Source organism: Ovis canadensis, chromosome 21, assembly GCF_042477335.2.
Source record: "Ovis canadensis isolate MfBH-ARS-UI-01 breed Bighorn chromosome 21, ARS-UI_OviCan_v2, whole genome shotgun sequence".
Taxonomy (NCBI): domain Eukaryota; kingdom Metazoa; phylum Chordata; class Mammalia; order Artiodactyla; family Bovidae; genus Ovis; species Ovis canadensis.
In genome coordinates, this window is record NC_091265.1 from 43641140 (window position 1) to 43655359 (window position 14220).

Here is a 14220-nt window from a genome sequence, read left to right on the forward strand (position 1 = left end):
TGTGATGAAGAAAAGGAAAGTAAGGGAATGGAATAGAAAAGAAAAAAGCTACAGATTTCAACATTAAATAGATAAATCTGACATTTGAGTGATAACTTGAAAGACACTTAAAAAGCTTCTCTTGATGAGAACAGTTACTCTAATGAAACATGACGTGTTCATGGTTTAACGTAGCACCTTTCCAACCAAGGCATCATGCTTATGACCTGAACTTTAAATGCAATATTTTAACCCAGATTGCAGGCTGTGAGGGAGAAAATCCTGATCATAGTAACAGGAGAGACGGGCTAGAGACCTTGCTGCAGTTTCAGACAACGACAATCACACAATGTAAGTTTTTAACTGAAACTAATATAAAGCCTAATAACGTTTGTGTACCAATTTGCATTCTATATGCTTTGCCAAGGACTTTTAAATATTAAAAATAGTAGATTTTCTATCCAAAAAAATAAATTTCTACTGAGGAAGTTTGCAGGTGAGTTATATTTGGGGTCTAAGTTAAAGGCTAGAATCCTATTAGGGAAGTTATGAAATCAAAACATAAAAACAGAAGTCCACTTTTCTCCAAGCAAGTCCAACTTGTGAGTATTGATATGTGCACATATATCAATGAAGACTTGTTGAGACAGCAGTGATGGGGTCTTGTCCATTTTATTTACACTGAGAATTGTCCGCAGCCCAGAGTGACTCAAAAGAGCCCTACTCCTTATTCTCAATCCCACTTCACTTGTTTAAGAAATAGAGAAAATAATCCATTATCAAGAAGTAAAAATAAGCACCATAAATAAACTCGTCTTGACTCAAAGGCTAAAAAGAATACATTTGAATCAGTTCTAATGAGGTGGATGAAACTGGAACCTATTATACAGAGTGAAGTAAGCCAGAAAGAAAAACACCAATACAGTATACTAACGCATATATATGGAATTTAGAAAGATGGTAACGATAACCCTATATGCAAGACAGCAAAAGAGACACAGATGTATAGAACAGTCTTTTGGACTCTGTGGGAGAAGGAGAGTGGGATGATTTGGGAGAAAGGCATTGAAACATGTGTAATATCATATGTGAAACGAGTTGCCAGACCAGGTTCGATGCATGATGCTGGATGCTTGGGGCTGGTGCACTGAGATGACCCAGAGGGATGGTACAGGGAGGGAGGAGGGAGGAGGGTTCAGGATGGGGAACACGTGTATACCTGTGGCAGATACATGTTGATGTATGGCAAAACCAATAAAATATTGTAAAGTAATTAACTTCCAATTAAAATAAATAAATTTATATTTTAAAAAATAAATAAACAAGAACCTTAAAATATATATACATATATATATATATATATATATATATATATATATCTTCCTGAGATTAACAACTGATTTAACTCCATCATTGTCAGAGAATATATAGTATTGAGATTAAATTTTCTAAAATATATTGAGATGTATTTTACGATCCAAAGTATAATTGAACTTAATAAATATTAAATGTGTGTTTGCCAAAAAAAAAAAAAGACTCAAAGGCAAAGATGACTTTAGGGGTTCATTAAATGTTCACTTTCCTCCAGGAATTTTAGAGAGTTCTTGCAGGCATGATGCAATACTGGGAAAAATTCTTCTGAGGTTTTTGTAACTTCAGAGACAGTTTCCATGGGAATTTTATTTTAAATGCATCAAGGTTTTATTTCAAGTGAATCAGGACTTCTCTAAAGTCATTTTCACCATTCACTTGCGCCAGTACAAGCAGAGAGAAACATAGAAATAAATATTCTTGATTAAGTTACTTTTGTCACAGTACTTCTTTCCACAACTTGAATCTCTGTATAATACATTCCTTGCCAATCTGCTGCTAATACTAAAATATTATATAAGACATGGATTATAATATACTCACTTGGAGAATATCTGTACAATACACACATTCATTAATCCTCAAATGTAAAGAAATATTGTGAAAGTTAGAGGAGCTGGAATATTCTTTAAAAGATACAAATTAGTAAAACTTAGAAAAGAAGAAACAGAAGTCTGAATAGTATTAAATCTATTAAAGAATTTACTTTGTTATGAAAATCCTTCCTACAAAGGAAATGCCAGACTTTGATACTGGATTCTTCCAAACATTTAAGGACAATGTATAGATTAACAGTTATACAGAAAAAGTAAATTGGAATTCAAGGGCTCAATTTCTTTAAATTCATTTTCATTTCTCCTTCCTCCCCTTGGATGCACAGAAACAGTCATTAATTCTCACATTAATTCTCACACATTCAGTTCAGTTCAATTTAGTTGGGCAGTCGTGTCTGACTCTGCGATCCCACGAACTGCAGTGTGCCAGGACTCCCTGCCCATCACCAAGTCCCAGAGTCCACCCAAACCCATGTCCATCGATTCGGTGAGGCCATCCAACCATCTCATCCCCTGTCGTTCCCTTCTCCTCCTGCCCTCAATCTTTCCCAGCATCAGGGTCTTTTCCAATGAGTCAGCTCTTCGCATCAGGTGGCCAAAGTATTGGAGTTCCAGCTTCAACACCAGTCCTTCCAATGAGTGCCCAGGACTGATCTCCTTTAGAATGGACTGGTTGGATCTCCTTGCAGTCCAAGGGACTCTCAAAAGTCTTCTCCAACACCACAGTTCAAAAGCATTTGTTCTTCTGCACTCAGCTTTCTTTATAGTCCAACTCTCACATCCATACATGACCACTGGAAAAACCATAGCTTTGACTAGACGGACCTTTGTTGGCAAAGTAATATCTCTGCTTTTGAATATGCTGTCTAGGTTGGTCATAACTTTTCTTCCAAGGAGTAAGCATCTTTTAATTTCATGGCTGCAATCACCATCTGCAGTGATTTTGGAGCCCAGAAAAATAAAGTCAGCCACTGTTTCCACTGTTTCCCCAACTATTCTCAACAAAGAGAGAGAAATTCCCTCTCTCTTTTTTTTCTTTTATTTTTTGGCTTCTGTGAATTCATGAATTGAAGAAATATTTACTCAGCCTTTGACTATTCTGTCTTTAAATATTTCTGCTTGGAACAATTCACCATTCCTCTGTGATCAGAGTATCCTAATTTGTATTTTGACCCTTTTCTCACAAGCTGCTTTTCCATTGCCAATTTTTTTCTTACTTACCATTTCCTTTTGAAGATTTTTGCCAACATTTTACCATCTAGTCTAAAATCTAGCTCCTTATCCTCTCCACTCCGTATTTCCCCATTTCTACTATCCTGCTCATAGTTCCCGGGTTCAAATTTTTAGTCAGTTTTAATCTGTGCTTCTTTCTTCTCTTTCCTTTTCTTCCAAACCAGAGAGATACTAAATCCTATTCTTCCATGATCTTATCTCTTAACACAATTTTTGCAGTGATCTGTTCTTAGTTTCTAAAATTTAATTACACAGTAGTCAGAGAATATACTCCGTATACTTTCAGTTCTTCCAAACTTGTAAGCTAGTTTAATGTCCCAGGATATGGTTGATCTTAGTGAGTTGTCCATTGACACTTGAAAAAAATTCTGTATTCTGTTGTTGAGTAAAATGATGCATAAATGTCATTTTGTTCCTGTCATTTGGTAGTTCATATGTCTTCTTGTCTATAATGATTTTCTCTCTGCTTGCTTTATCAATTACTGAAAGGGGACTGTTGAACCGCCAACTTTAACTGTGACTTTTTCTGTATCTCCTTTCCATTCTGTCAGCATTTGCTTTATGTATTTGAAGATCTGTTATTAGGTGGTGTTAAATGTGTTCTGTATAATACATTTAGAATTATGTGTTTTTATTGCTTTATACTTGAAATACTGTGAAATATACTCATGATGTTTGTTGATATTTCAAGTCGAAAAGTATACTATGTCAGAAATGTATAGCTGTTTCAGACTTCTTATCATTAATTCTTTTTTTTTTTTTTTTTTTTTTTTTTACCAAAATGGTTTTATTTCGGACACTGACAACATGCACAACAATGCAACTGTATGATTACTTTGTTTGGTTTTCTTAAGTATTACTTAAGTATGCATTGAAAATACATGTTTACATTTAAGAAATGTAACACATTTAAGTCCTCTGTAAACAGAACTCCTTCTCAATATATTTTCCTGCTTTGTTTCATACATAAATAACATAATCTACAAAGTTATAAATAAAACTATTAACTCTTATGACCTAAAAGTATATACAAATTTTGGAGCTTGACAAGAGTGTTTTCTTTCTGATTTTATATAAGTAACAACATGCAGTGTTTGCAATGTTTTTTAATCATATAGATGACTTATAATCAAAACCTTTATTGTCTCCCAAACTGTTCTCCCTATAACAGACATTCAGTGTACTTGGTAAAGATGGCACCATTCAAAAGTCAATGTGGTCAAAAGACCAGATTTTTAAAACAGAACAGAAGGTTGCCATTAAATATTATTAAGCCTTATTAAAATCACTTTAGTTTGTCTGAAGAACAAAATATGCTACCAGAGTATTTGCTTGTACTATCATTTAACTGGAAAGCTAACACAATCTTAAAAAATCAGATTCAATTTGTAGTAGGTCTTGGGAAAAAATAGTTCATGGAGATTCTGTTAGAGGAACAGAAACCATATTATCCTAAATTTTCTAAACTTTATTTTGAACCATCACTTCAATCAGTTAAAACTTACAGGGTAAAAAATAACGACACACAAAAATGATCTTAGAAAGGCATATTCAGAATTCCTGATGCAGAAAATGTGATTATTTTTTGTTTAATGACTGGAAATCTTTATTCCTTCAGAAACTAGTAACATTTATTGAATGTCACCACCTGTTTGGTGATTTACTAGATAACCACTCAAGGTATTTTATTAAGTAAGCACTCAAATTATTTTTACTTAACAAAAGTAAAAAGACTTTTCATGTTGGAATTGTTTCATTATGAATTAAAAACTTAGAAAAACATTCTCAATTAATATCTTCCCTAAATTTAAATGAATCAAATGACAATACTAAGCTAAGCACTGTCATTACCTTTAAAATCTAAGTTTTCTGAAAGTTTTACTTTTCAATCAATATGATCTGGGTCACACTATTAACTGCCACTCAACTTCATGTTTAAAAAAAGAAAATATTCTTTGTTAAAGAGCAGATTGACAACACGTTTTCCATGTTCTTACAAAAAACAAGATTCTGACATGCATAATGAATCTAAATCAAAAATCCACACATGGTAGCGGAAATTCTGTCAACTTTCAGTCTAATACAACATAAATCCACAGTTATTTTGCATAAACAATTCAAAATTTAAGTTTATAATGGAAATGTCAACAAGTCTTAACTACAACATTACTACTGATGGGTTCCACTATAGTTCACCCAGGCACAGCAGATGTGCACATCTGATGGACAGACTGCTTAGAAAATTAAAGCTATCTGAGCTATAAATTAGGAATACATAAATATGAACACAGCAATGCCAAAGCATTAGAGCAGTTAAAGAAAAAAAAAAAAAAGATGTGATGTAAACACAACTGATAGTTTTCTCTGTAAGCCACTTTCCACTGATTTATAAAGCTATGGTTTTATAATTCTTTTAAAAAGGACAATGTTTCCACATTGCTACATGCAGTGATTTCATTGTATGTTCTTGACTACAACGCAATCTTCAATCTTCTTACACAGCTTGACATAGCTCATCAGGATTTCTTCAGAAAGTCAGCTTGTCATATTTTCAGCAGCCTTTAAGGCTTCTGTGGCCTTGCGAAGTTCCTTAATAACTGATGATAAAGCTTCTGGGTTAATTCCTTGTTCACAAAGCCGCACACATATAGACAGAGTTTCCATATCTAATCCAGTATTCAAAATTCTTGAAATCTCAAGTAGGATGTCCATGGTCTCCCTCACCGCATTCAGATTCGCTGCCGCTGCCGCCGACCCGGCGCCACTGCTGCTAGCCATGGCGGAGGCCGAGGGAGGCGGGCTCATTAATTCTTAAACAGCATATCTTTGTCCATCCTCTGCTTTAAGAAAATATCTCATTTTCATTTGAAATGTGATTTATTTAAACTGCATATAATGGAATTTTAAATTTTTCTTTATCCAGTGTAACTTTTTCAGTCTTCTAATTGGCAGGTTTAGATTATTTATATTCAGTGTATTTACTGAATTAAACCCACAGTCTTGCTGTTTGTTTTCTTCTCATCCCATCTGATCCTTTACTCTCATCTTTTCCTGCCTTCTTCAAATTATTTGATTGTGCAAAAATTATTTGTATTTGTGTACTCACTCAAACTCTGCAGCACTTATGGACTGTAGCCTGCTAGGCTCCTCTATCCATAGGATTCTCCAGGTAAGAATACAAAAGTAGGTTGTCATTTCCTCCTCCAGGGGATCTTCCTGACCCATGGATTGAACCTGAGTCTCCTGCATTGGCAAGCGGGTTCTATACCACTGTGTTGCCTGGGAAGCCCTGCGAACTTTCTAGTATTCTCCTGTATCTCCTCTGTTGGCTTATTAACTGTATCACATTTTAATAGTGGTTTCTAATAATGATGACAATATGTAACTTTACCTTATTAAAATCTATCTAAAAATAAAAGCTTATAACTCTGTAAATATTAAAAACCTTATAGCTGACTTTTGGACTCAGAGAAGAGGGAGAGGGTGGGATGATTTGGGAGAATGGCATTAAAACATGTATACTATCATGTAAGAATCGAATCACCAGTCTATGTCCGATGCAGGATACAGCATGCTTGGGGCTGGTGCAAGGGGATGACCCAGAGGGATGTTGTGGGGAGGGAGGTGGGAAAGGGGTTCATGTTTGGGATCACATGTACACCCGTGGTGGATTCATGTCAATGTATGGCAAAACCAATACAGTATTGTAAAGTAAAATAAAGTAAAAATTAAAATTCCCAAAAAAAGTATACTTTCCTTTTCCTTTCCATTCTTTTGTGATCACTGTCATATTTTTTATTCCATCATATGTAATAAAGACCATAGCACATTTTTCTCATTTTTTTGCTTTAAATATTTTTATTTTTAAAATAATTTTTAATGAAGTAAACATTTTTTAAACATTATGTATTTATTTGGCTTTGCCGGGTCTTAATTGCAGCACATGGGATCTTTATTTGCAGCGTGATAGACTTAATTCCTTGTCCAGAGATCAAACCCAGGCCCCCTGCTTTGGCAGCTTAGAGTCTTAGCTATTGGGACACCAGGGAAGTCCCAAAGCACCATATTTTATACTTGAGTTCCTTGTGGTGATATGTGGTGATATGAACATGCACATCTCAGATCTACTACTTCAGGAAGTGTGAATGCCTGTCTCTGCACTTTGAAATCAATCATCAATACACTAGTACCAAGGCCATGTTCCCACAGGCTCCTCCTAGCTAAAATGACTGAAAAGAACAGGGATTTTTTTTAAGCAGGCATGTTCTTGCTAGATATGGGACTCCTCCCATGGGATTTGGCTCAAGCATTCTCTGTGCCTTACCATCAGCCTCACCAGTCTAATATCTCCCCCAGCTTCCTCTAGCTCCTGCCTCATTTGCCCTGACAGATGTTACACGTTTAACCTTGTCTTGGCATCTTGCTTCACAAAGGACCTGGACTAATGCAGGAGGTAACAAGTTTGGTCCAATCAAAAATACAGTGAGATAGGGGCTAGATACTGACTTAACTCACTGTCAGGTGGGTGAAGAGATCACTATCCTGGTTCATGGACAATGCCTAGCAGACAGTGACTGCTCAGTGACTAAAGATTTCACTGTGGCTGCTTAAGAATATGCCCCTGTACAGGGACATACTGTTATAGGAGAAAATGTATAAAATAATGCAGGCTATCAATTCATCTCCAAGTTCTTTTTAATGTGTATTAAAAATGATGACTTTACTCTTACTTGAATGCTTATTTAGCATGTAGCAAGCATAGCACTTATGTTTTAAGTGGTCAATATTAAGAATTGCATTTTATTTTTTTATGAGAAGAAATTTTCTATTTTATTATCCATTAATCTCTTTCTAAAAATTTTATTGAACTGTAGTTGATTTACAATGTTGTATTTCATTTCTGCTATACAGGAAAGTGACAGTTAAATATTTCAGTTCAGTTCAGTTCAGTCGCTCAGTTGTGTCTGACTCTTTGGAACCCTATGGATTGCAGCACACCAGGCATCCTGTCCATCACCAACTCCAGGAGTTTACTCAAACTCATGTCCATTGAGTTGGTGATGCCATCTAACCATTTCAACCTCTGTTGCGCCCTTATCCCCCTGCCTTCAATCTTTCCCAGCATCAGGGTCTTTTCAAATGAGTCAGCTCTTTGCATCAGGGGGCCAAAGTGTTGAAGTTTCAGCTTCAACATCAATCATTCCAATGAATATTCAGGACTGACTATTCCATCTCCTTTAGGATGGACTGGCTGGACCTCCTTGCAGTCCAAGGGACTCTCAAGAGTCTTCTCCAACACCACAGTTTATTTTTTTATCAATTTATTTATTTTAATTGGAGGCTAATTGCTTTACAATATTGTATTGGTTTTATCATACATTAACATGAATCTGCTGCAGGTGTACATGTGTTCCCCATCCTGAACCCCCTTCCCACCTCCCTCCCCTTTCCATCCCTCTGGGTCATCCCAGTGCACCAGCCCTGAGCATTCTGTATCATGCATCGAACCTGGACTGGTGATACATTTCACATATGATAATATACATGCTTCATTGCCATTCTCCCAAATCATCCCACCATCTCCCTCTCCCACAGAGTCCAAAAGACTGTTCTATACATCTGTGTCTCTTTTGCTGTCTCGCATACAGGGTTATCGCTACCATCTTTCTAAATTCCATATATATGCGTTAGTATACTGTATTGATGTTTTTCCTTCTGGCTTATTTCACTCTGTATAATAGGCTCCAGTTTTCATCCACCTCATTAGAACTGATTCAAATGTATTCTTTTTAATTGCTGAGATAAATCAATAACCTCAGATATGCAGATGACAACACCCTTATGGCAGAAAGTGAAGAGGAGCTAAAAAGCCTCTTGATGAAAGTGAAAGAGGAGAGCTAAAAAGTTGGCTTAAAGCTCAACATTCAGAAAACTAAGATCATGGCATCTGGTCCCATCACTTCATGGGAAATAGATGGGGAAACAGTGGAAACAGTATCAGACTTTATTTTGGGGGGGCTCCCAAATCACTGCAGATGGTGATTGCAGCCATGAAATTGAAAGACGCTTACTCCTTGGAAGAAAAGTTATGACCAACCTAGATAACATGTTGAAAAGCAGACACATTACTTTGCCGACTAAAGTCCGTCTAGTCAAGTCTATGGTTTTTCCTGTGGTCATGTATGGATGTGAGACTTGGACTGTGAAGAAGGCTGAGCGCTGAAGAATTGATGCTTTTGAACTGTGGTGTTGGAGAAGACTCTTGAGAGTCCCTTGGACTGCAAGGAGATCCAACCAGTCCATTCTGAAGGAGATCAGCCCTGGGATTTCTTTGGAAGGAATGATGCTAAAGCTGAAACTCCAGTATTTTGGCCACCTCATGAGAAGAGTTGACTCATTGGAAAAGACTCTGATGCTGGGAGGGATTGGGGGCAGGAGGAGAAGGGGACGACCGAGGATGAGATGGCTGGATGGCATCACTGACTTGATGGACGTGAGTCTGAGTGAACTCCGGGAGATGGTGATGGACAGGAAGGCCTGGCGTGCTGTGATTCATGGGGTCACAAAGAGTCGGACATGACTGAGCGACTGAACTGAACTAAACTGAATACTCCATTGTGTATATTTACCACAGCTTTCTTATCCATTCATCTGCTTATGGATATCTAGTTTGCTTCCATGTTCTGGCTATTATAAACAGTGCTGTGAAGGATATTGGGATACACATGTCTCTTTCAATCCTGGTTTCCTTAGTGTGTATGCCCAGCAGTGGGATTGCTGGGTCATATGGCAGTTCTATTTCATTTTTTAAGGAATCTCCACACTGTTCTCCATAGTGGCTGTACTAGTTTGCATTCCCACCAACAGTGTAAGAGGGTTCCCTTTTCTCCACACCCTCTCCACAATTTATTGCTTGTAGACTCTTGGATCTCAGCCATTCTGACTGAACACCACAATTTTAAAGCATCAATTCTTCAGGATTCACCTTTCTTTATAGTCCAGCTCTCACATCCATACATGACTACTGGAAAAACCATAGCTTTGAGTAGACAGACCTTTGTTGGCAAAGTAATGTCTCTGCTTTTGAATACGCTGTCCAGGTTGGTCATAACTTTTCTCCCAAGGAGTAAGTGTCTTTTAATTTCATGGCTTCAGTCACCATTGGCAGTGATTTTGGAGCCTAAAAACATGAAGTCAGCCACTATTTCCACTGTTTCCCGATCTATTTGCCATGAAGTGATGGGACCAGATGCCATGATCTTCATTTTCTGAATATTGAGTTTTAAGCCAACTTTTTCACTCTCCTCTTTCACTTTCATCAAGAGGCCTTTAGTTCTTCGCTTTCTGCTATAAGGGTGGTGTCATCTGCAATCTGAGGTAATTGATATTTCTCCTAGCAATCTTGATTTCAGCTTGTGCTTCATTCAGCCCAGTGTTTCTCATGATGTACTCTGTATATAAGTTAAATAAGTCGGGTGACAATATATGGCCTTGATGTACTCCTTTTCCTATTTGGAACCAGTCTGTTGTCCATCTCCAGTTCTAACTGTTGCTTCCTGACCTACATACAAATTCTCAAGAGGCAGGTCAGCTGGTCTGGTATTCCCATCTCTTTCAGAATTTTCCACAACTTATTGTGTGATCCACACAGTCAAAAGCTTTGGCATAGTTAATAAAGCAAAAATAGATGTTTTTCAGGAACTCTCTTGCTTTTTCAATGATCCAGCAGATGTTGGCAATTTGACCTCTGGTTCCTCTGCCTTTACTAAATTCAGCAGTTAAATATTTAAATATATATATATATATATATGTCATGAAGTCACTCAGTCGCGTCCGACTCTTTGTGACCCCATGGACTGTAGCCCACAAGGCTCCTCCATCCATGGAATTTTCTAGGCAAGAGTACTGGAGTGGGTTGCCATTTTCTTGTCCAGATATATACATGTATGTATATATATATATATATATATATATATATATATATATATTCTTTTTCATATTCTTTTCTGTTATGGTTTATCACAGGATGTAGAATAGATTTCTCTTGCTGTATGCAGTAAAACCTGGTTGTTTAGCTATCCTATCTATAATAGTTTGCCTTTCCTAACCCCAGACTCCCAGTTCTTCCCTCCCCCACCACCCTATCATGGCAGTCACAAGTCTATGAACACCATTTTGAATATCTAGTCATAGAGGGCTATTTTTTATGGGCCACCTAATTGCACTTTATAACCTGTTGAGTCCCCTTAGGTAATCAATCCATTGCATAGAGTTAAGGTTTGGTCTAGGGTGACCCAGAGGGATGGTATGGGGAGGGATGAGGGAGGGGGGTTCAGGATGGGGAACATGTGTATATCTGTGGCGGATTCATGTAATGTATGGCAAAACCAATACAATAATGTAGATTAATTAACCTCCAATTAAAATAAACAAATTTATATTTAAAAATAAAAATTAAAAAAAAGAATTATATGCCTTAGTACATAGTATGCTTTTGCTTTAAAACAAATTGTTTTTATTTTACTTTAAATCATCACCCAGAAACCATGTCTCATTATATGTAACTATTATATTGTTGCTAAGAAAATGTGTTATCAAGCTTATGATATACTAGAAATTTATTGCCAAGAGTCCTGAATAATAAGTGGGTTGGAGGAGGAGAGGTTGGAGGAGAGGTCCTCCAACAGCAGAGGTTGGAGGAGGGCATCACAGGCAGACCAACTGAAGAAAACCAAAAACTGGAAGCTCAATAAAGACTTGCATATGATAATACGCATACATCTGTGTGTGTGTTAGTCGCTCAGTCGTGTCCGACTCTTTGTGACCCCACAGACTGTAGCCCACAGGCTTCTCTGTCCATGGAATTCTCCAGGCAAGAATACTGGAGTGGATTGCCAGTCCCTTCTCCAGAGGAACTTCCCAACACAGGAATCGAACCCTGGTCTCCTGCATGGCAGACAGATTCTTTACCGATTGAGCTACAGCAGGAGCTAGACACATACATCTGGACAAAGGCAAAAGATAGTATGGGCTGAATCACTGAGTGTATGACAGGGAGATTGTTGGAATTGTAAAGAATGATAATCACTCTTCCCACTCTCTGCACGTTCAGTAGAGAACTGAGAAATGAGACACAAGAGCCTCACAAAAGGGAAATCAAAAGATCAGCTTCATACTAGTAAAGTTAACTGGAGTATACAGCTCAGTTCTGCAGCCAAGGAGAGTTTCTCTAATTCCCTTGTTGCCTTCCCCAGGTAAGCCTGATGAACCCAGGCACAGGAAAAATGGACAACATCAGGCCTTCCCTATAAAGGGATACATGATGCCTGCTGTGTCTCTAAGTTGTGTCCGACTCTTTGCGGATACAAAGAGTCCAGCCTATGGACTGTAGTCATAGACTCATACAGCCTATGGACAGTAGTCATAGACTCATACCACCTATGGACTGTAGCCCACCAGGCTCCTCTGTCCGTGGGATTCTCCAGGCAAGAATACTGGAGTGGGTTGCCATCCCCTCCTCCAGGGGATCTTCTTGACCCAGGGATCAAACCCTTGTCTCTTACATCTGCCTGCACTGGTAGGCAGATTCTTTACCACTAGCAACACCTGGGAAGGGACACATGAAAGAAGAGACAAGTCTCGGTCCAGGGGACAGGCCAGTCTTGTAAAGAGGCCCAAAGGGGACTGGGCCATTCATTCCCAGTTCAGTTTCACAGCTTCACCAGTCACTCCTCTCCCTTAGGGAAGAGAAATACAGGGTATGGATAAAGAGAAAAGTTCCTTCCCATTCTTTACTCTCCTAGGGCATGGAGGGACAGGTACCCATTTTAGAGGAATCATCTGCTTTGGGCCAGAGAGAATTTGGCCATTTGCAGAGAAGAGGAATAATTGCTCAAACCAGGTTGCTTCTTGTGAATAAACATATAATTACTTATTTCACATATGCACACAGTTGTATGTTAAATTCTTGCTTCCAAATTTCCATAAATATAGCTCAGAACCACTTCACTGTTGAAACATGTACTTTTCAAATTTTCTTGAAAAAGTAACTTGAAATGTAAAGACTATAGTGTCTCAGAGACTATTCTCCTTCAGCCCAGCTGTTTGCATGTATTGGTCAGTGACCAGTCCTGTTTATAGGAACCTAGGTCATTAGGCAAATACATAAAACCAGATTTATTTGAGGAGCCTGCTTTCCCAAACCATATTTCACTTCAAGAAGTGAAAAGGCGGACACAGCTCTAGAACAATTCACCAGCACTTCCTACTTGCAATAACTTGAATTCCAAGAAGGGACAGGACACTCTACTCTGCCATTTTTCCTGTGAGGAAAGAGAGGCACAGACATGTGCAGTTGTCGACCATAGTCTTTGGTTTACACCTGTCACTCTGTCCTGTAGGTTGTTGGAGTAGGCAAGAACACTAGAGACATCTGGGTGAGGTTTTAAAAACATTTCCTTAATTCAGAGAAAACAAAAACAGCTTTTGTCTCTGCCTCAGGATAGAGAAAATGGAGGCTGGTGGAAACCACAAGTACGTGAGAGATGAAGATGGTCAGTCTAATGCTCATGACTACAGAATCCACCAGCTTATGAAAGAAGTGCTGATAAAAGAGATGTTGATGAGAAGCAGCTTAACAGCACATGCAGTGGTTGATGGTGTTTGGTCCCATTGTCACTGAGTAGGGTATTACCCCACTAGGATCCAACCCGATACAAACCAAGTATCAGCCAAGAGCAGACTTGAGGGACACATATTCCATGGTGACCTCAGGCCGGAAATAATAAGACAGTGATCACTAATGACAGAGGAGCAGAAAAAAAGAATAGAATCTTGCACTTCAAGTTAGTGAAAATGAACTCTCTGATGCAGAATTCATTATCATTTTAAGGGAAATGACAAAAAAGATAGGAGAGATCAGAAGACGAGCTCAAGAGAATGTTAAGGAGAGTATCCAGTCCAGTAAAAGTGACCAAGCTCCAGGAATGAGAAGAGTGTGAGATGGAGTTGTCCATTTGTGAAACATGCAAAGATAGCCACCGTAGATACATTTCCCAGAGCCTATCTCTTCAGGGAAGTCATT

At 38.0% G+C, this 14220-nt stretch overlaps 1 protein-coding gene across 1 annotated transcript; it reads right to left on the minus strand.

Moving 5' to 3' along the window:
• Positions 1–4584: 4584 nt before the first annotated feature.
• LOC138427314 (mitotic-spindle organizing protein 1) lies at positions 4585–5932 on the minus strand. The gene has a single exon (XM_069566662.1). It carries the CDS (start codon positions 5913–5915, stop codon positions 5673–5675), a length of 243 nt encoding a protein of 80 aa, XP_069422763.1. The 5' UTR covers positions 5916–5932; the 3' UTR covers positions 4585–5672.
• Between the last annotated feature and the right edge of the window lie 8288 nt (positions 5933–14220).